General features: G+C 27.6%; 1 protein-coding gene across 1 annotated transcript in view; it reads right to left on the bottom strand.

Moving 5' to 3' along the window:
* Positions 1-23,914, bottom strand: part of LOC117176940 (epithelial discoidin domain-containing receptor 1-like) — a 231,581-nt gene that overhangs the window by 122,648 nt on the left and 85,019 nt on the right. Inside the window, exon 2 of the mRNA XM_033367344.1 lies at positions 12,085-12,187. Within this exon, the coding sequence (XP_033223235.1) occupies positions 12,085-12,164 (80 nt within the window). The 5' untranslated portion in view covers positions 12,165-12,187. The remainder of the gene's footprint in view (positions 1-12,084; positions 12,188-23,914) is intronic.

The following is a 23,914-nucleotide window of genomic DNA, read 5'->3' as shown; positions in this document are numbered from 1 at the left end:
GCTAATTTAATCATTTTTGTTTAAAATAATAACGCTTATATACCTAAATAATTTCGAAATATATGAGCTTTTTTTGTCGAAAATCGAGATTATTATCAAAAGATCATTCGATTTTACAAAAGATTGATAAGTCTTGAACGATTTTTGTTAAGGTTAATGTCTTATAACGAAAATTATTATTTTTATTGAAAACTTATTTTATTTAAATAAAATTTCCAATCCCGGAACTTTTTAAGGTTATGTTAAAGTTTTTAAATAAAATTCGGATCACCGCGTGCAGTGAAATTAAAAAATTTTTTTTAAACAAATAAAATTATTGAACGTATTCAATTTTATTTCATAAATTCAAGGACATGTGAAAATTAAGTCACGTGACTAGATTTCTACCTTACCAACACTTTTTTTATTTTCTAACTTATTTTCACGCGAAGCGCTACATTAAGTTAAAAATCTGGGATAGTAAATAAGAAGCACATAGAAAGTTGGGCCTGGTTCTGCATTTATTTAATTACGAAAAAAGTTTTTCTTTGTACAGAATTTTTTCTTCTTTTTCAATAATTATTATAATTCAGAAATAGATTCCTCTTTCTTATTGCTTCTTCTTTATTATTGAAAATCTTCAACTAGATGTAGAGCTTCATGTGAAAATATTTTAGGAAATAAAAAAATTGTCGGTAAGGTAGGAATCTTTTCACGTGATTCGCTGATCACATGGCCTTAAATTAAAAATTTTATAAATTAATTTTTGTATTTGAAATTGAGTTTGTTACTTTAACTAGAATAAAGAACACCTAAATAAACAATAAAAATACTTAAAATTAATTATTTATAAATAATTAATAAACAAAACAAAACATATATATATTGGAAGAGGGGAAGTAGGGATGGTGAAAGGAAATAATGGTAGGGGAAGTAAAGAGAAATTAAAGGAGAATGAGTAGGCGCAACGAGGGGAGGTTAGAGGAGCGGTAGTAGGAAAAAATTATTGAAAGTGTGGGAGAATAGTGAGAGGAAGTAAGAGGAAACTTAGTGGTATTGGGCGGGTGAGTAGGTGAGAGGACTGCAAAAGGAGAGTACCTGTTGGGGAGTGCTTGGTGGGAAATTAAAAAGAGAGGAGCGTAGAGGAGGAGAAGAGAAGTGGGGGAATGTATACTCGTGAAAGTGGTATATTTATTTCATAAAGAGGGTTATAACTTATTTTTATTTTCACAAAGTAATAAATAGTGATCTGTTTTGCTAACCTTTCTTTATTTTTTTAATTAAACAAATTGTAATCAGAAGAGTTTAAATGAATAAAACACTTTTAAATTATTATTTAGTTATCAGCTCTGTATCTTTAACTTTTTATTTTTATTAGTGACACAAATGGTAAAAGAATCGAGATAATGTGAATTGGACCTTTTTTCTGCACGAAGAGCATGCTGTGGTGTAACGGTATTGCTCGAACAAAGAAGAACAATTCGCGCGATTGTTGAACGATTTTAACAACTTCTCTGTTCAAGAACTGCACTTAAATAGTTTATTAAAGCCGAACACCTCCTTTCATCAACTGCACGCTTTTTCAACTCGCTTTCCCAATTCGCTTAAATAGAATTTCTGCTGCGATCATTTGAATTTTTATCATCTCCACTCTCCACAAAAGATAAAGGTAATAAACTTTTGGCTTCTCAGGAGTTCAGCATTCAAAAGAAAGTTATTATGACTTTTATAAGTTACCGATATATTATTTATTTATCTCTTCGAATTAAAAAATCTAAGGAAGCTGTGCGCCATAAAGAAAGGGTTTCGAAGCATATTAAGTCTTCAAGGTACCCTTCTTCCCATCCTAAGTCTACCATTTCCGCCCCCTACGTCCCTTCTTTCATCCCCTCTCCTTTGAAACTTGCCCAATAATACTTTCGCTGCCCTCACTTTCTCTACTCACCACTCCTAATATCGCTACAGCTCACTTCTCCTACTTACTATCCCCACTCAAACTGCACATCTCTTCTCCTACCTGCTGTCTCTACTCACACTGCACATCACTTCGCCTACTTCCTTTTTCCTTACTCTACCATTCCTCTACTTCCTACAACTATGCGTCTACAAAAAAGTGTCCCGTACCCATTTAAAGACGTTAATTAAGTGCTTAAGATCCACCTTTTTCCCCCTAGTACTCTGTTCTCTCTACATTATTTTTTCTAATTGTGCCTTACTCGATCTTATCGTATATTAGCATCACCTTTCACTCGTGCCTTACTCCTATTATTTCCTTTCCTTCCCCAGGACACGCACTTTTATCTTCTTCATCTACCCCTCCCTATCACTTCCTTTACTTGACTTCATCTACTTCCTATTACCTGTTTCCCTTCACCAACCTGTTTCTACTAACACACTCGCCTTCTTAAGCATGTGCACTTTCTCTATTTACCCTTACCCCTCCTTTTACTTTCCCGCCCTTACTTTTTCCCCCCAAATTTACGATTCCCTCACTTCGTACCGCCTCTCACATCCCCTATTTCCCTATTTCCCTTGCATCTTCTAAAATCCCTACTCCTTTCCCCACTTTCCCATAATTATATAAAATTATTATTATTATTGTGCCTGAATAAAATCAGGTGGCCGTTTTAACCGAAGAAATAAATTTCAGGTCATTGCCCAGTTTTTCCCGGTTCGCAAACATTTTTTATGGTTAATGAAATTAAAAAACTCAAACAATAAAGCTTAAAATGTTTTCATTTGAGGTAATAAAAACTGAGCTGCAAATGAAAGCACTCAAATTGGAACTGTTGAATTTTGAACTTTTAAAATTAAAGTTCAAAAGATTTTCCATTCAAATACTCGATAATTGAAACATATAAAATAGAAAGTAATAACATTTTTTAGCACAAAGAATGTAAATCCACGGTATCATTTTCAATGCTCTGAATTACAAAATAAATGAACTTTAAAATCTTCAAAATTATATAATTCTAAGGAATTTTAAACTATAAAGATTGAAAATGGAAAAGTTTAAATTTTTTTCAACTGCACACTTCTTAAACCAGACATATATATTTTTTCATTTTAAATAGTTCAAACATCCTTGAAAAGCTTAAGAATTTTATTTTAAAATCTGGAGAAATCTAGAAGTTGTTTTAAATTTTTTCAAATTTAAAATGATTTTTGAGCATTTTTCCCAACTTCTCAATTTTCTAGATATTTAGGAGATTTTAAAAGAATAAAAATGAATTTAAAACGTGAAATTATAAGCTAATTAATTTAAAACAAAAAGTAGATTTTAGCAGATTTTAAACAAAAAAATTTAAAGTATTACAAGAACTGTGAAAGGCTTCCAAAGAATAAAAACGTTTTCTTAAGATTCATATGAAACTTAAAAATAATTTTTCATTTTCAGAAATTATCTTTTTCCTAATTCAAAAATTTCAAATTGAATGGGTTAAAAATGGAATATTTTAGAATGAAGCTATATTTTAAATTGAATAAAAGCCTTTCATTTAGAATATATTAATATAAAGTTCTTTTTTTCATGTTGAAAATAGTTTGTAAGCTTTCATTCAAACGTTCACATTTTTTACTGGAGAAGATTTTTAATTTGAAACTATTGAATTTTGAACGTTAAAATTTTAAAATTCTTAAATTTTGAACTGATTTAAAATCTTTTTCTCAGATCGTGCTTTGTTCACTTTTTAACACCTAAAGTACAGTTCTATTGAAAAATTTATTTATTTCTTGTTTATTTATTAAATAAAAATGTTTTTAATTAAAACTGTTAAAAGTTTTCAGTATTTAATTTTGTTTAGATTGTTTAAAAATCAATATCTAACATTAATCTAAGAAGTTATGGTTATAAACAATAAAAAATTATTTAAAGAAATAGTTTTGTTTAATTTGAAAAATTATTAATTTAATTAAAGGGAAATGTTAAAAAAAGTTTGGAAATTGTAAGAAAAATCGCAACTTTCCAAGATTATTCTTAAAAAAATATTTTTACGAACAATAATTGATTGCTCAAAAAATTATTTTTTTTAAACTTTTAATAATTATTTTCTCATACTGGCTATTCACTTGAAAAGGAGTTGAGAAAAAACCTGTACGTTCTACCTTTATTCTAAGAAAGAATTTTTGTAAACAATAAGAAATCGTTTAGCATAATTGTTTAAAACAGTTTATTATGAGAAAAGTAATATCTGTGCATTAAAAATAATTTGCAATAAAATAAATATAAAAAAAAAGAATAAGGGCAAAAAACTAGTAAAATCCAATTTTTAACTTATGGGTGTTAATTGAGACCCCATAAAACAGGCCTATGGGAGGGAAATTCTGAAAGAAATGTTTGATTTGCATACCATGGCTGACCATAAAGATAAATATTAAGCGATAAGTCAGTGGGCCTAATATTGATGAATTTATCCAAAATCTACAAAATCTTTTTTCGTCTTATAGGAATTACGCTTTGAATTTTTTGGTATGGTAATGCCCTTAAAGGATTAAAATATTCCTTGTTTTAATCTTTAATTATGAAAATATAAAGAAGAGTTTAGACACAACGCCTGCGATATTGTTGCAGATATTTACGCCTAAGTATGCCCGGATACCATACTCCAGGCGCTTCTGCGGCTGACTAAAGCCACACTTGTTCTACTTACATAAGAATACTGTCTGAAATTATCTACACGGCTTAGCGCGAGCAGCACTAAAAATTACTGAAAACTTTGAAACATGATAAATCGATCAGAAATAATGTAAGACTTTAAAAAAAGAAAATTGTGGAAAATTTAATTAAATTCTACGTTGAGTGACTCCGTTTAGAAATATTTTTGACTTTTCGAAGAACGTGAGAAGTTTTTTTTTTAATTCAAGAATTTCTCTAATTTTGTATTTTAAACTCAACCAATTAAACTTTAAATATATTTAAAAGTTCTGGATCTAGAAGGTCAGTGAATGTCAGTCAATGACTTTTTCCGAAACTTAACAATTTTGTTAAAATATCAATTCTTTTTGGTTAATAATTCAAGCGTATTATTCAGAATTCGTATTTGTTCGTTGAAAATTGAATTATTTTGGTAAGAAATTCAACTATTTGCTTGAAAATGTACTTTTTAGTTACTAGTTTCTATTTTCGGTTTCAAAATTCAATATTTTGAATGAATTTTTTTTTCTTCATTGATTTAAAAATAATTTTTATTTAAAAATTCGTATTTTTAGTTTCAAAATAAATTTTTCAAACGAGAATGAAAATGATTTTACTTTTGTTACAGATTCAACTATTTTTTGAAATGTTATTTTTTGTTTAAAATTAATGTTGCTAACTTCAAAAATGAACTATTCCATTTTTCGTTAAAATTTTATCTTTTTTAGTTAAAAATTTCACTATTTAATTGGAAATTCATCATTTTTAGTACAATTTTGTTAGAAATTAAACTTTTTTAAATATGAATATTTTCAGGTTAAAAAATCACCTATATCGTAGAAAATTCGTACATTTAGAATAAAAATTCAATATTCTGGATTAGATTTATCTTTATTTCCTTAAAAATGTTTCTTGGTTGAAAACGCAATTCTTCTTTTGAAAATTTGTCTTTTTAGTTTGAAAATTAAGTTATTATGGTTGCGGATTTCACGAATTTGTTGAAAAATAATATTTTTTTAGCTGAATTTCACTTACTTTAATTGAAATTTATATGTAATATTTTTGAGATGCAAATTTAAACTATTACATTTTTCAAGCAGAATTCATTTTTTTGTGAATATTCATCTCTTTCATTACAAATTTAACTAACAAATGTTCTTGAAAAGTCTTTTTTGTTGTTGTTAAACATGAAGGCTTTTAACAAAAATTTGGTTAAAAATACGTCTTCATTCCTAGAGAATAACCTTCCTGGCTTAAATTATTCTAGTTTGATTAAGGATCCAAAAATTTAGTGAAAAATTTTGAAAATTTGTTTGGAAATTAATTTTTTTGTTGAAAGTCTTTATTTTTTAAATTAAATTTAACAGATAATTTAAAATGAATTATTTGTATGTGTATTGAACTTTCCGGTTCAAAATTAACTTTTTTGTTAAATAATCATATTTTTGGTTGAAAATTCATTTATTTTTATTTAAATATGTATTTCTTTGTTCAGCATTAATCTTCTTGTTGAAAAATTCATTTTTTTTTGTTTGTTAAAAATTTAACTACTGGGTTAAAAATTCATTTTTTTGGCTAATAATGAATTTTTTAACTGACAATTTAATTGTAACATTTTTTTAAATTTATATTTTTTATGAAAACCAATTTTTTCTATTTGAAAATATATGTATTTTATATTAAAAAATTAAATTTTGTGTTTTATATTCCAGTAAAAATGAAACACAAAATTCGAAATTCATGTATTTTGTAAAAAATTTTATTACTCTTTATTGGCCGAAAATTAACCTTTTATGTTTAAATTTCATCCTTTTCGTTTAGAAATTCAAAAATTACGTTAAAAATTAATATATTATTTTGGAAATTTCGTTTTTTTCAGTAGAACGTTATTCTTCTTGCTGGAAAAAATATAGTTTTGATTATAAATTTAACTACTTCGTTAAAAAATCACCTTTTTTTAGTTGAAAATTTAACTTTTTTATTTTGGATTAAAAATTATTCTTTTTCAGTTGAAAATTCAAGCATTTGGTTGAAAATGCGTCTTTCCTCATAGAGAGTATTCTTCTTTGTTGAAAAATCTATTATTAGGTTAACAATTAAACAATTTTTTTATTTATGGATAACCTCGTATACATTTATAAGACTTATATATTAAAAAATTTCTTTTCTTAACATTTTGCTACAACACTATAAGTTTTAATATTTTTTACAGTTTCAAAGGGATAGGCAAAATCAGATTATAAGAAAAACTTATTTTTAAGAATTCAGAAAAAAAATTAGATGCTTCAAAATAATTTTGAAAGATTTCGAGTTTAAATTTTTACAAGATTTGTGGTACAAATTTAAATAGTTCAGTTTTAATTTTAAAAGAATAATTTTAAGGTTTGAAGATTTCAAAATTTGTTCTGAATTTGTCAGGATTTACAATTTATTAGGTAAACTCCTTATCGCAGAGCGTCAATAGAATGAAAAAACTATTCTTAAGATTTATGGGAAAATTCCAAATGCTTTTTTCCTAATAAATTCTAAAAAAAAATTTAAAAAGAATATAAAACATTTAAAAATATTTGCTAACATTTTTAAAAAGAGTAAAAAATTTAAATACAAAATTAAGCTATAACACATAACTTTAGAAAAAATTTCATTAGGTGAAAAAGATAATTGAAATTTTTAAAACGATTTAAAAATAATGAAAACTTATCAGATATTTTGGGAATTTTGTAAGGTATAAAAAAATGACAACATTCTCTAGGTTCCTGGAAAAAATTAAAATAGTTTTTTATTTTGAAAAATTAATTTAAAGGGAACATCTTGAAAGATTTGAAAACATTCGCACATATTCCTGAATATTTCAAATAGGAATCTAAAATATTTTAAGACAATTTTTTAATTTATCTGATTGAAAAAAAAAATTTCGCGAAAAATTTGAATAATAATATTTAAATACTAGAAAGTTTAAGATTTTAGGAATGGAATTAGAAAAAAATTTCCTTAGGATAATGTTATTTAATTCCTTAAGGTAAAGTTCTCAATGACTTTTTATTTTTAAAAATGAATTTCAAACGAAAATCGACAAATATTTTAAAACATTTTACAAGATATCTTTGAGTTTCGAAAAAAGAGTAGAAAATTTTAATGAAAACTGTTTTAATTTGGTAAAACTCAAGAATTAAAATAATAATAATAATGTAAATTAAAAAAAAAGTCTAGAAGATTTGAAGAGATTGAAAAATAATTTTTTGAATATTTCAAGCAACAAATTTCGAAGCTTTAAAAGTATTTTGAAAGGCTCCAAACAGTTAAACAATTCTTCTTAAAATTCCGAAGATTTGAAGGAGTTTTTTATACATTTTGAATTTTTTTTTATTAAAAAAAATCGTGTCAGCGAAAAATATTTTCAGGTATTTAACAAATTTAAGTTAATTTGAAATATTTTAAGACCCTAGAGTTATTGGAAGCTTACATTTTACACATTAAGATTATACTACAATTTTAACGTCAGAGCCTGGAGTAGACGTTGGCATGAAAAATTAAAGAAGCCTTCATTAATATTGGAGATTAAAAGGGGTTTAAGTATGCGGTAAATTAAACGTTAAACTTTAATTAGGTCGTTATTAAATGCAGGCAGGATGATAAAACAGTATTAGCATACTTACGAGTAGAGTTGCAGAAAAATGTAATATTGTGTGCAAGAAGGGGTATGGAGATTTTGTTTCAGATGTAGATTTTATAACTGATTAGGGAAATTTAAAAATTCATGTCAGCTTTTATTAAATATTCGCTGAACATATTATTTTTCCTATTCTGTAAGAGAGTCTTCACGTAGTCACTTAAATTTCAAAGATTAAAGATTAAATCTTTTTTTAATTTTTGGGAAACTAAAAAAGTCACTTCTGTTTCTGACAGGTTTTTTTCTTTGTTTAACGAAAATGCTACATTTTTAATTTACAAATTAAGAAGATTAATTTCAGGGTTTCGTAACTTTGCATTTAAAATTTAAGAAATTGTATTTCTAAAATAGTGATGCACTATTTGAAGATAAAATAAATTTCAAAATCTTAGTTTTAAGGTTCTAATTTTAAAATAGTGTAAGTCTTTTTCCTAAATCGAAATTTAGAATTTTTTACTTTTTAGACTTAAATTAAATAATTTTTTGAAATAAAAATTTCTATGATTTTAATTTGAAATAACGATCAGAACAATTTTATTTTTATCAAAGTTTGGTTAACATTTCAAATGGACAATTTGACACATTAAGAAATTAAGAAAATAATTTGTCAATTTAAATCTTAGAAATGAGCAGATTTTAAAACTAGGCATTGGATTTCATATATTTTTAATTTGCTTAAAAATATCAAGAGTATTGAAAATTTTATATTTAACTTAAAAGAGATTTCTTTATTGTTTATTTTCTTTTGCTTTTGTTTTTATTTTAAATGTTTTCGGTCAAAAAATCTTCAATTTTAAACGTTTTTAAAAAAAATCTCCTTTCAAATGTTTATGTTTGAGAAATTTTCTATTTTGAACTACACAATGATACTCAATTTACTTTTTTATCTTACAAAAAATGGTCTAAATAATTTTCGTGTTGTTTGAGAACTTAGGTAAAGTTCTTAAATACAAATAATGACATTTCCTGCCAAATACTAAAAAGTTCGTTTTTCAGGAATTAATGACACACTTAATGAAGGTTTTGAGGAATATTATTTCGTTAAATACATTTTGTAATTATTTAAACCGTTTCCATTTGTTTAAATTTTTGTACATGGCTAATAATAAAAAGTATGTTGATTATTATTGGAATATTGTTTCGTTTAGTATTTACTTAATTGTTTAAATAATTATTATTTGTTAAAAATATTTGTTCAACTATAATATAAATAGTTCTTTCTACCTGGTAGGATTGATTTTACATGTGATTTGTGTATAAGAAATTGCTTCGAAAAATAATAATTGTTTGTAAAAAATTGATTAAGAAACTTGCAATTTCTCGGACATTCTAATAAAAAGTCAGAAGTGAATTGTTAAATTTTCAAACATTCAATAATATCTTACGGCAGTGTCAAAAGTCAGTTATCTGGAAAAAACAGTTTTTCTATGATTTTAAGAATCAAAAAATTATATCTGATCTCATTTCAAATAAAAAGCCATGGTTTTTTACAATTGTCTTTTTCCTGACCTTCGCTGATTACCAATTTAAAAAAAATGATTGCATTTTAATAAATGACGGTATATTTTTTCCGGGAAAAAATTCTCCACAACTCTACTGTTTTTAATTTTAAAGAAAACTAAATAATCTTAATATACAATTATTAAAAAATAATGTTTTTTTTTTTGTTTGAAATAACATTATTTATAATATTTCGATTCTTAAAATCATAGAAAAACTTTTTTTCAGATATGTGACTTTTGGCATGACAACCACCTTAAAAAGAATATTACTCTTAACATTAATTAATTGTACAATAAATTTAAGAAAATTCAAAATTTTCATGATTTTACCGGAAAAATATTTAAAAAAAAAACAAAATTCTTGAAAAATCGCGAAACGTATTTTTAAAAAATTTTATAAAATACGAACTTTTTATTCGGTAGAACAACCGAAATATAAATAAATGTAAATTACTTTAACAATATAAAAATGCTTTTATCGAAAAATATTATTCCTAAAATTCACCTACTAAGTTATTGATACAAAAAATTCTAATTTATTATGAATTACAGGGAAACTACCATTGAAAAAAAATAATAATAAATTTTCACCTAGCTTAAAATTAGTTTAAAAATACGTGAAAACTTGTCTGATATAGACTGCAAAATGTTAACGTTGAGACAATAACCAAACGTCCCGTCTTTATCATGAATATTACATGAAATTGCTATTTTGCATTTTTCGAGGCATTTTTGGGAAAAAGTTATAAGGGTTTAAGGCATCAAGTCAAATGAGGTGGCAATCATTTCATCCGTAGCATTTTTTCCGGGAGGGATAGTAGGTGGGGGGGGGGGGGGGGGGGGTGAGAAAACGGGGTTAGTGATAAAAGGATGGTGTGATACAAGAGGTGAGTGATAAAAAAGGGGAGCGAGGGGACGTGTAGTAGAGGAGGGTGAAGAAGTGTGCAGAGGGGAAGTTGGAAGTGGGAGAGTAGGGGTTATGGAAAAGAGGAGTAAGGGAGATGGTAGTAGTAGGATATGATAATAAGATATGATCATATAGGATAAAATAGGGTAGGAACGGCACAAGAGGGGAGTGATAAAAGTGGGGAGTAAAAGAAGGTGTGCTAGAGGAGGGTGAAGAAGCGAGAAGAGGGGAATTTGGGCAGAGCAGAGTGATAAGGAGAGCGGAGGATTTGAACGATCTTATTATATCATAATAGGCAACCAAGCTCATTGAGTTAATTCAGGTGTGGTACGGAAGTGGTTAAGAAGTCGAAGGTGCAGAAGGAAGGTTGAAGAAGGCTAGTTCTTTGTGTAGAGAGAAGGGTATGCGAGGGGAAGCGAAGGAGAAGTGAGACTGGAGAGCCTAGTAGTAGTGAAATGTTATATGATTAGCTATGATCTAATAGTGGGCTACTAATAACTGTATAAAACATTTAAAAAACTTCTTATGCTAAAAAAATGGTATGAGTCACCCACTGCACTTTTTTCTGGGGGAGTTGGCAGAGTAGGGGGAGTGGCAAGAGTGGAGATTGAGGGTAAGTGTGGTAAAGAAGAGCGAAAAATTAAAGGACTGGAAGTTGGGAGGGGGTTATTAGAGTAGGAAAATAGGAAGTAAGGGACGAAGGAAAGTAGTTACGTAGTACTGATAAGATATTATCGGATAGAGTAAAATAGAGAGGTTAGAACGAGCTTATTATTATTAGAATAGGCAAAGGAGCCTATTGAGTTAAGGGAAGTGTTGCAGGGAAGTGATGAAGAAGACAGAGGTGCAGAAAGAAGGTAAAAGAGAGGAAGTTAATTGTTCAGGGAGAGGGGTGAGCGAGGGCATGGTAAGGTGAAGTGAAGGTTATGGAAAAGTGGAGAAAGGGATGGCTTGTAGTAGGCCAGAATCATGTATGATCGAATAGGATCAAATAGAGTGAGGGCAGTAATAAGGAGAGTCAAAAATTTGAACGACCTCATTAATATCATAATAGGTTACGAAGCCTATTATGTGAGGAAAGGTGAGGTAGAGAAGTGTTGAGGAAGTAGGAGGAGAAGAAGGAAGGAGGTGAAGTTGAGAGGGAAAAGTAGTGGTTATGGAAATAAGGAGTAAAGAACGGAGGGAGTAATTGCGTAGGGCGAATAAAAAATGATCGGATGGGATTGAACACGGTAGGATGGTAGTGAGATGGAAGGTGGAAGTGGGTAGTGTAGGGTTTAGTATATGGTGTAGGGAAAGGGGGAGTAGTGGATTGGAGGGGATGGTAAGGTGTGATAGGGGAAGAGCCAGAAAGAGATAGGACTGACGGATTTTTTATATTTTTTGTGCTTACCGTCCATTTCGTGGGCCTACGTTTGTGACATACGACGATGATGCATTAATGGCGTGGTCTGGAATAGCTCCAGACTCCATTCCAAGAGGAGATGTACATGACCCTGAAAAAAATTTTCATTATTATTTAAGGTCGGAGTTTCGTGAGAATATACCGGAGGGACTTGCAAACACGAATAGATGGTTTCAGTTTGCAATTGCTGTTTACAAAGTTGGGACAAGTGGCAAATAGCTACAAACTCAAGACCTAGCGCCGCACCGCGTCGCCGGGGCATTATCCAATCACGATACTTATTACTCTTTCAGGAACCTTATTCACGTTTCAATTTCAACTGACTTTACTGTCATTCACGCGTAATCTTTTCATTAAATATTTCACCAGATGAGAAGTGCCATTCCACATAACTTGGGCACGTGACTTTTCATCTCAGAAATTTCTTCACCAAACAAAACATTAGATACGGTGGTGAAAATTTATAGCTATTGTCACTTATTTTTGTTGACTGAACCCCAATTTATTTTCTATCCCAGAAAAAGAAATTTTATTATTTTAAAATCGGTCTAACCCCTTTAAAGGGTAGGTTTCACGCTTAGAGTTAATATTTCTGTCATAATTGCGGTAACTTATTTTTCGGTACCTGGTACCATCCGTTGACAAAACACGTTCTCTAAAATTTAATTTTTAATTGAAACAAAAACTGGAATTTCGGATTTCTAGCTTACTATTGAATAAATAAAGAGATAAAATTTTTGATTAAAAAAATTAATTAGTTCAAAATAAGTGAGAATAACTAAAAATTTTGTTTCTGACGTTTTGAAGACTCATGACAGGGCCTGGATTGAAGTTCAAAACTTGTGCTTTGAGATCAGCAGATTGAAAACATTTTTTTTTATAGTTTTGAAAACATTTTTTCTCTCAATATAATTATCTTAGAGTAACAATTCAAGCCTTTACTTTTTCCTTTATTAGAAGTATCTAAAATGTGGATTCAGTCTTTTTCGTTTTTATTGGAAATAATATTGAAAACCGCGCTTGCCTTAAATTTTCTGAAAAAGTTGACGTTATACAAATAATTCCCTTTCGGATTTGGTTTTCGTTTCCCAAAATCTACCAAAAGTAGGTCATTTTAGTTCTAGTGCAATTAATACATTTTTGAAAGAGATTGCTTAGCTTGCTCGAAAAAACATGTTACAAAAAATTTCTATTTAATAATCAAATTTTCCAGAACAGCGGTTCAAAATTTTTTCTAATAAAACAAAAATGAGCATTCGTTTTTAAACATTCATCCCCTTCAATTTCTTGCTTTTCTGGAAAAAGCAATCAACTTTTTTTAACATTAGTTATCATTGGTCCATGCACACGGGCTTTTTAAATCAAACTGGGATTTTAAATGTCAAATTCTCAGTTTTCAAAAAAATGAAATAAAAAATTATTGTCAAATGGTGTAATTTCGGGCATTTGGGGTAAATATGAACATTATTAATTTGACAGCTAAAATTATTTAAGATCCAGATTTTATTTAAACGCATCTTGAAAATTTAAAATAATAATTTAGAAATATCCAAATTTACCCCACATGTCCAAAATTATCCCGTTTGACGGTGCTTTTTAAAAACTTTTTGTCAATTCAAGCTTAGTCACTTCTTAAGGAATGTTTAAGAAATAATTTGAACTTGATAAATTTTGATTTTGACCCGCCCCCACACATTAAAAGTTATTACTTTTGGGAATAATGGTGCAACTAAAGAACTCAAGGAGTGTTATATTTTTTTTGCTATATTTGACAATTATTTAAACAGTTTTTATTTTTAAAATTAATTTTTTCTCCTGTAAAGCATAAAAAAGTAATATTTACATTTGGAATTAATGTCACAGAAAATCAATTTCTAAACTGCTATTTTTCATGAGGTACTTTGAAATTATTTAAAAAATGGATGTCTTTTATTCTGTTACCTTAAAAAAATGGACGAAATTCGAGTTTTTTTAATCCCTTACATTACAACATGACGTTTATTATTCAGTATTTTTTTTATCGTAATTAAATCAATTAAAAAAAAAACGTATCGAACAAATTTAAAAAAAACATAATTATTGTTTAAACATTTGTGGAATAAGATCTGATTTAAGCATATGCTGAATATTAAGCGACGTATTGTAAGAGATTCAAAAAAGAATTTCTCTACTTTTCCTATTAAAAGAAGCAAGTGAATTGTAATTAAAAAATGTAAAAAAAAATTGTTTGAACAACTTAAAATTTGTTAAAATAAATGCAATTTCCCTTTGAAAAAATATTGCTCTCAACATTCATTAACTGTCTAATTTATTCCAGACAATAGAGAAAAAATTGGTTTAAACAAATAATTAATATTAAAAAAATTCAAAATTATTTTTAAAATAATTTTTAAATGTTTTACAATTAGAATAAAAATAATGTATATCAAAGAAAATTTGTTTGAATACATTTCATCTTGAGCATTCCCTAAAAAACGATTGAACTTTAATAAGCAATAAGATTTGGTAGATAATACGTTATTCACTTAATAGTATTTAATTTTTATTAATCGTTGAAAACTATTTTCTATTTTTTTGAAAAGTGAGCATTTTCTATTCAAAATCTTATGTTCATAACAAAAGCCTGGTAAAAAAAATGTAGGCGGGATTAAACACAAAAAATCAAAATAAATTTTTTGAATCACCCTCCCCATAAACTTGTTCCATTTGTTGAAAAAATAAATTAATGCATTACAGAATTTTGAATTTATTTAAAATGATTTTATTTCTTATAATTGTTTGCGTCTGTCGTAAGTCCTGAACTACATAAAGGATTTTTTAAAGTAGCTGAAAAATTATTTTAAAAAAATTTAAAGTCATGGTTCAGCCTTAAAATTGAAAATTTTCAGTGAAAATTGATCTCTTTTTGTAGAAATTGTTTTTTGTTAGAAATTCGACTTTATGGTTGAAAAATGATGTTCCTTAGTTCGAAATCCATCTTTGTGAGTTTAATCGACCTATTAGCTCATAAAAACAACTTTTCGTGGAAAATTAATTAATTTTTTTTTTATAGAAAATTCATCTTTTTTGCTGAAAATTCAACAATTGTGTTGAAAATGCAATATATTTCAACTTGAAACCTAAAACATTTCATTTTTAATTTAATTTGGTACCTCTAAATTAATTTTAATTTGTATATTAATATAGGATATTTGTCAATCGATTTTAAATTTCACCCATCTCATAATGAACTTACAATAAAATTTTTCAGTGTTTGGCTTTTCAGGTCTTAAGAAGCTAAAAATTGAATTGTATTTCCATATTTTTTATGATTATTCTTACATTTTGATTGTTATTTCTATATTATTTGTATTATTTTATATATTTAATTTTATATCTTCTCTATTGTACCCGATGAAATGATAAATATACAGATAGATAGGAAACATAATGAATTAAATATTAGAATCGATGATAATAAAAGGGAAGAAATAAAACTAAAAATAAAGTAAAAAATAAAATATTGAATAAGTCACAGGACGAAATATGGTAAATAAACTAGTTTGAGTTCAGGTAACATGTAACATTTTATTAGAATCTCTTAATTACTCGTCTTCCAAAAAAGGGACGTTATTACTCTTTCAGCTCGTTCCTAGCATATCCTACTTTGATTATATTTTCCTGGAAATATCATTTTAGAAGCCTTCTTTTTTGCGAATGGAATTTCTTTCACTGCAGAATATTTATATTTCTACGCAATATGGCTCATGATATTAAAAAGTTTCGCAATTTTTTAAATTTATTTCTAGAAACGAAATAGCAAGTCCGTTTAATGAGAACACTTTCAGTGGTCGTTAATTTTTATGATATATATATATTTTTTTTGTATAAATTTAAAAAGTTAAGGACATGTGATACTTAGAAAATTATCAATTTGACCAGTTTTAGATTCCCCCGTATTTTTTAGTAGAATAATAAATATTTTCTCTTTAAAACTTAGGACATGATAGCGAACATGCTAACGAACGTCCCCGAACACTTTTTTTAGGTTGATAAAAAAAAATTATTTTGCCAAATTTGATTTATTTGTGTGGCACTAAGGGATGGGTGTCGATTTTATCAGTGTTAGGTTTGTTTTTAAATTAATTTTTAGATAAATTTTCGGACTTTCAAATTTCACAATTTCTCAAATTCAAATAATTATTCAAAATGACAAGACCATTTCGTCATTAAATATTTCAAAATTTTATATTGAAAGCCTTTATAGTTTCGAATTTAATAATTTTAAATGTAGATATAAAGCAATTTCGAACTGCAAAGCTTCATATTGTACAATTTCAAAATTATAATCATATTATAGCAATATTGTTATTTATTATTAATTTTAAATGTCAAAGTAATATTTTAAAATTTTCTAATTTTCAGTCAAATATTTCAACTAATAAATCATTTTCAATTGAAAAATATATTTTTGGAAAATCTCAAGATTGAATAATAGTTCTAAAGGAAGATTTGGCATTAAGAAATTTTAATTAACGTAACAAAAAGAAACAAATTAAACTATGTTACTGCAATTGATAAACCAATAAATGCATAATTTCAGTAATTTTCAATGTTTAGAATAATTTTAGATTTCTGAATTTACATGCTAAACGATCGATTTTAATTTTATCCCTTTCATAGGTTTTAATTTGGCAACTAAAACTGAATTTGGAAAATTTTAATTAGCAACTTAAAAATTATTATTTATTGATTGATTTTAATCCACGAAACATAATTAAAATTTTCCAAGGGTTTGATTATAAAAAAGTATAATTCAATTCAGTTATTGATTTTATAATAATTTCGTCTAATTAGCTTCAATGCCAAATTATTGCCCATTAGCGAGCACTTGTGAAACATTGAATATTTGTTCATAAGATTCTTGAGAGAATTTAAAAGATTTTAAAATATTTTAGGCTTGTTAAAAAAGAATCTAGAAGATTTTAAAGAATTTTTTTCACAATATAGGATTTTACGAAATATTGTGAAAAATTCGAGTCCTTTTAAAATATTTTCAGAACTTTTAGAAGTTGGAAAGGAATACAAAAATATTTGATAAATTTTCGAAAACGTTTCCGAATATTTTTAACTGACGAATTTTTCTCAAAATTTGCAAATATCATTACAATTTTTAAAAAAATTACCTTAGAATCTTCTAAGTTTTCCCAGTAATTTTAAGAAAATTTGTTGATTGTCTTGAAAACTTTGGAAATTCTTTTAAATTCAATTAAATATTTCTTGGATATACCCAATTTTTGTTAGATTTTATTTTGCAATCTTACCAAATTGAAACATTTTGCTTTAAAATCTTCTAAACTATTTTTAGAAGTTTTAGGAAATCGTTTGTTATGTTTAAAAACCTTTTTCAATTTTCTCTGAAACTTCATTTTTAAAAATAAAAAATTATTTAAAATTTGCACACGATTATAATAAATTCTTTTTCTTTTCAGACCTTCTAAACCTTCTAATTTCGAAAAATTATTTAAACTTTTCCTGAATTTTTTATTTATTCTGCAAAAGTTAGAAAATTGCCTTAAAATCTTTCCGATTCTTGTTTGGCTATTTTCCAAATTTTATAAAATCTTTTTAAATAATTTCTTCAAATTAGTTTTTCAAAATAAAAAATCATTTTAATTTTTCTTAGGAACCTGAAAAAATGTCTTACATTTTTGTGAAACTTTAAAAAATGCTGCAAAAATATTTACAAGTTTTAATTGTTTTTACATTGTTTCAAAACTTTTGGATATGTCTTAAACTTAGTCAATTTATTTCTAAATATATGTAAAATGGAAAAATTTCGCCTAAATATTTTTAACACTTTTTAAAGATTTTAGGAATTCATTCAAAATGTGGTGTGGTTTTTTCGATTTTCTCTTGAAATTCCTTACAAAATAATCATTTAAAGATTTCCCATGAATTTTAAGAACTTTTTTTCATACCCTAACGAAATTCAGTTTACTGAGTTCACTTTAATAACCTGATTTTCATACCGGAGTGATAATTAATGAAAATGATTCGATTAAAAAATATAAAAACACGATTAGAAAAATCCACCGTGTCATTTTCACAATGATTTTTTAATATCTTAAAACAATTCATAAACGTTATTTTTTAAAATAAAAAAATACGAAATTTTCCGAAGAATATAAATAAAATATGTTTATTAACTTGAAACTTTTCAAAAACTTGAATATTTAAAAAAATTTATTTTAAAATTGTCAAAAATGTATATTTTTTTCAATGATTCAAAATTTCGTACATTTTTTTTAACCTGCAAAATTAGAAAAATTGTCTTAAAATAGCCCAGATTCTTTTTTGACAATTTTGTATACTTTAATTCTTTTTAAATATTCTTCTAAAATTAATTTGTCAAAATATAAAGTGCTTTTTATTTTCCCTAGGAATCTTGAAAAGTTTTTATTATTTTTGTGAAACCTCTCACAATTATTAAAGGATTCTACAATTTTTGTTCAAAATCTGATGAAATGTACATTTTTTAAAATAATTTAAAATTATTTCATGATTTACATTAATTAAAAATTTTTTTAAAACTTCTTTTCAGAAAAAAATTCTTTTGAAATTATTTGATTTTTTTTGTAAGTTGGCTACTCAGTGTAAAATGCAATTTATACATCGAAATTTTTATTATTTCACTTAAAATTTAAAGCTTTCAAAAGTAAAAAAAAAATTTAAATATTAATGTTAAAAGTTTTAACCTCTTTGAAATTTTAATGAACGAAGGCTTTTTATTTTAAAAGGTCCAGTTTTAAACATTTGATTTATAATTGCTCGTTTTACATGCACAGTCAAATATTGCCACTAATTAAATAATTGTTTTTTTAATTCATTAATTTTTTAATTTTTATGGGTTTAAAATAGAATATTTGAGACTGAAACTGTATTTAAATAAAATTTGAAGTTGAATCATTTGGACGTTTACAATTTTCGAACGGTTTCGGAGTCGTCCTGGAAAATTAATTATTGTTAACTTTATAATACTTAGTGTACAGTTCGATAAAAAAATATTAATTTATAATTGAATTTTATAAACTAAAAACGCTTTTCATCCAAGATTTTGAATTCCAACTCCTTTTAGTTTTTAATTGTTAAGGTAGTGAGAACTACATTTTTTTTAACTGGGCTTACGAATGGAACAATTTTTAATAAAAGATTTTAGAACCAAGTATTTTAAACTGAGAATATCGGAATTTAAGAAGTTCATGATTGAACTTTCAACATGATAGAAACAGTAATATTTTGAAACGTTGCGAAAAAATTTTCCTAAAAATTCATCTTATAGAGTTGTAAGCAACCTCTGTTTTTTTTGTAAGCTTTATTTTATTTCTAGTTTTTAAAGTGTAAAGCTGTTTTACGTTAAATGCACTCTAAAACTCTGGAAAATCACCAGGAAAATTATGCACATTCAATTCCAGTAACAAAATGAGATCGGTTTTATTGCCTCAACAAATTAACTTAGGGTAGAGCGATTGATCGTGAACGGACAATTAAGTTTCACGCGTGTTTACTCTGGTTCTGCAGTTTATTGTCGATAGATTCTCTCTCGCTTTTTCCTCTATCCATGGTCGAGCAAAAAAAGTCGTTTTATCGATACACCGAAGAAAATTTATTATTCCTCAAAAGGTCTTGTCGCAAAAAGAACGAACAGTTTCGAAAAGAAGAAAATTGTCACGATTCTTAAAAATAGAGCTTCAGCTTGTGAGCAAATTGGGAGAGTCGAACGAAAGCAGGATAGAAATGCACCAGCGGCGAAACGAGCAAGGTACCGCTTTAATCCACCATGGAAATAAATTGTCGCTAGGTGCCCGGTTCTTTCGAACGAAAAAGAAGGAAAGAGAAAAGGCAAAATGATGAGGAAAAGTGCCCTTAGGAAAAACGTAGAAAAAATTACAAGTAGAACTCGGAAGTGAAAGCAAAGCTTTTAAAAATTATTTGAGTTTTTTGAGGTTTATGAAACTGAGCTTTCCTCCTGGAAACTAAAAATATTGAAATCTTTCAAGGTCTCTCAAAGTCGGGCATAATATCTAGATAACGAAAAAAATTAATATTCCTGATTACTGAAGAAGTCTGCGAATTATGAATTTTCTAAACTTATCAATCGATTTCAAAGATACAGGTTATCATTTTCTCTTCAGTTACATTTGGTAAACATAAAAAATGTATGAAGAAAGGGATGAGGAAAAAAGTTTGAAGTCTGTGACCCGATCCCTGGAAGTTTGACTCAGGTTTTGAATTTCTATTTTTTATTTCCAATTTGTTTCTCTATCCTATCATCCAGACACCTGTTCGAGATATAAGAAGACAACTAAAAAGAAAAATTTTCCGACTCTTGAGTGTTTGTAAATAAGACAAGTCAGCTTCCGGATTGAAATCGAAAAAGTGGAGCTTAAGACGATTTGGACAAAGTCATCCGTAAGGTACTTTCGGGAACTTGACTCAGGAAGTTAATACAGTAGAAAAGGCTTAGAATCCGAAGGTAGATCAGAAATTTGGAGGACGGATGCGACCTAGTCCCCCTTCCGGTTCTTTACCTACTCGCTCGAAAGTTTTAATGGAACAGCTTCAAGTGTTTCTACGATGTATGATGCCTGCGATGAAAGAAGTTTGAAAAATAGCCCATCTCGGCAATATTAGCAAAAATAAACACAAAAAAGAGAAAATGAAAATAGGAATAAAGTGTCTACTGCGGATATGAGAATATTCACATTCTGACCGAAAAGAAAGTTTGAAGACGCGATTAGCTTCTCAGAAAGCTTCTTTTTTTAGGTTTCCTCTTCACTCACTGAAAATCTGATAAGAAAAAGTCTGTTTTTCTGAATAGGGATGAATCTAAAGTACCCTTGATTAGCCGGATCACAATTCAATTAACGGGGATAATTGGATTATCAGGGATGACAAGTGGATTAAATGGGATTACAACTGGATTAACTAGGATTGCAAGTAGATTATGTGAGACTAAAACTAGATGACCCAGGATTATAATGGATTAATTGAATTACCTGGGATTACAGGTGGATATTTCTGGATTCACAAGTGAATGCCATGGAATTAAAAACAAATCACTTAGAATTACAATTGAATTATCTTGGATTACAGATGAATTACTCTGGTATTACAATTAAATGCTATGGGATAATAAACCAATTACGCAGAATTGTAATTGAAATATCTTGAATAACAAAAGAATTACTCTGGGATTACTATTGGATACCATGGGATAACAAAAAAATCACTCATAATTGCAGTTAAATTATCTTGGATCACAGATGAATTACTCTGGTATTAAAATTGAATTCCATGGGACAAAAAAACGAATTACTCATAATTGCAATTGAATTATCTTGGATTAAAGATGAATTACTCTGGTATTGAAATTGGATTCCATGGGACAATAAGCGAATTACTCAGAATTGCAATTGAATTATCTTGGATTACAGATGAATTACTCTAGGATTCAAATGCTTAGGATTCAAATTGAATTCCTTGGAATACAGGATTATCCAGATTTCTTATATCACTCCAGATTAAAAGTGGTTTGCTTAGGATTTAAATTGAATTCCTTGGGATAACAGATTATCCAGATTGCTTATATCGCTTCAGATTACAAGTGGTTTGTCTAGGATTTGAATTAAATGAATTGGATTAGTATCTTATCTAGATTGCTCATATCACTCTAGATTAAAAGTAGTTTGTCTAGGATTTAAATTGAATTCCTTGTAATATCAGATTGCCTAGGTTGCTTAGATTACTCCAGACCACACGTGGTTTGTCTAGGATTTAAATTAAATGAATTGGATTAGTATCTTATCTAGATTGCTTATATCACTCCAGATTAAAAGTGGTTTGTCTAGGATTTAAATTGAATTTCTTGGAATACCGTATTATCCAGATGGCTTACATCACTCCAGATTACAAGTGGTTTGTCTAGGATTTCCATTGAATTAATTTGGTTACTCGAATTACCCAGATTACTTATAACACTCCGGAGTTTAAATTGTTTGTCGAGGATTTTAATTAATGGATTAATGGGATTACTTATATTCTATCAGATCACAATAGTTTTACTCTGTATAACAAGTGAATAACTACATAAACCATGTAGATTATAATATAAGTGGCATATAAGACTACGGATTTCAAGGTTTGTCTAGGATTTAAATAGATTTAATTGGATTATCGGAACATCCAGAATGCTTATATTACCCTGATTGCAAGTGGTTTGTCTAGGATTTAAATTGAATTCCTTGGAATACCGGATTATCCATATTGCTTATATTATTCCAGATAACAAGTGGTTTGTCTCGGATTTAAATTAAATGAATTGGATTAGTGTCTTATCAACATTGCTCATATCACTCTAGATTAAAGGTGGTTCGTCTAGGATTTAAATTGAATTCCTTAGAATACCAGATTATCCATATTGCTAAGATTACTCCAGATTATACGTGGTTTGTCTAGGATTTAAATTAAATGAATTGGATTAGTATCTTGTCTAGATTGCTTTTATCACTCCAGATTAAAAATGGTTTGTCTAGGATTTAAAATAAATTCCTTGGAATACCGTATTATCCAGATGGCTACTATCACTCCAGATTACAAGTGGTTTTTATTGGATGTAAATTAAATGAATTGGATTAGTGACTTATCTACATTGCTCATATCACTCTAGATTAAAGGTGGTTCGTCTAGGATTTAAATTGAATTCCTTAGAATACCAGATTATCCATATTGCTAAGATTACTCCAGATTATACGTGGTTTGTCTAGGATTTAAATTAAATGAATTGGATTAGTATCTTGTCCAGATTGCTTTTATCACTCCAGATTAAAAGTGATTTGTCTAGGATTTAAATTGAATTCCTTGGAATATCGGATTATCCAGATTGCTTATATTACTCCAGATTACAAGTGGTTTGTTTGAGATTTCCATTAAATTACTTTGGTCACAAGGATTACTCAGATTACTGACAACACTCCGGAGTTTAAGTTGTTTGTCAAGTATTTTAATTTTGTTACTTGGATTATTAAGACAACTCATATTTGATAAGATCACAATATTTTTACTCTGTATTGCAAGTAAATAACTACGAAAAGCAAGTAGATTATGATGTGGATTACATATAAGACTACGGATTTCAAGGTTTGTCTAGGATTTAAATCGAATCAATTGGATTAGTAGCTTATCCAGATTACTTATATCACTCCAGATTAAAAGTGGTTTATCTAGGATTTCAATTGAATTACTTTGGTTACTCGGATTACCCAGATTACTTATAACACTCCCGATTTCAAATTGTTTGTCTAGGATTTTAATTTATTTAATTGGTTTAATAGGATTACTTATATTCTATCAGATCACAATAGTTCTACTCCGTGTTACAAGTGAATAACTACGAAAACCAAGTGGATTATAATATGGATTACTCATAATACCCCGGCTTTTAAGGATTTTTAATCCACGTTACAAGAATTTTACTGACTATTAGAAGTGGATTATTCCGAAATCCAAGTGAATTACATGAGTCTGAAGTTTCCAACGTTTACAAAAAACGAAAAATAAAATATTTTGAAAGTGAAAATGTTTTCATTCTTTATGACAGTATTATGTGTCAAAAGTTCCATCTTAAAGTTTTATCCCTCTAGCGTATGTGGAACCCACCCCAAATCAACCCCTAAATATAATAAAATTCGTTAAAAATACACAATTTCAAAAAGTCAAAATGTTTTTAATGATTATTGCTGCATTTAGTGCCAAAAGTGCAACTAAAAAGTTGCATCCC

This window comes from Belonocnema kinseyi, chromosome 7 (assembly GCF_010883055.1).
Source record: "Belonocnema kinseyi isolate 2016_QV_RU_SX_M_011 chromosome 7, B_treatae_v1, whole genome shotgun sequence".
NCBI lineage: Eukaryota > Metazoa > Arthropoda > Insecta > Hymenoptera > Cynipidae > Belonocnema > Belonocnema kinseyi.
Note: the sequence above shows the minus strand (reverse complement) of the source record. Positions and strands in the feature narration are given on the sequence as shown.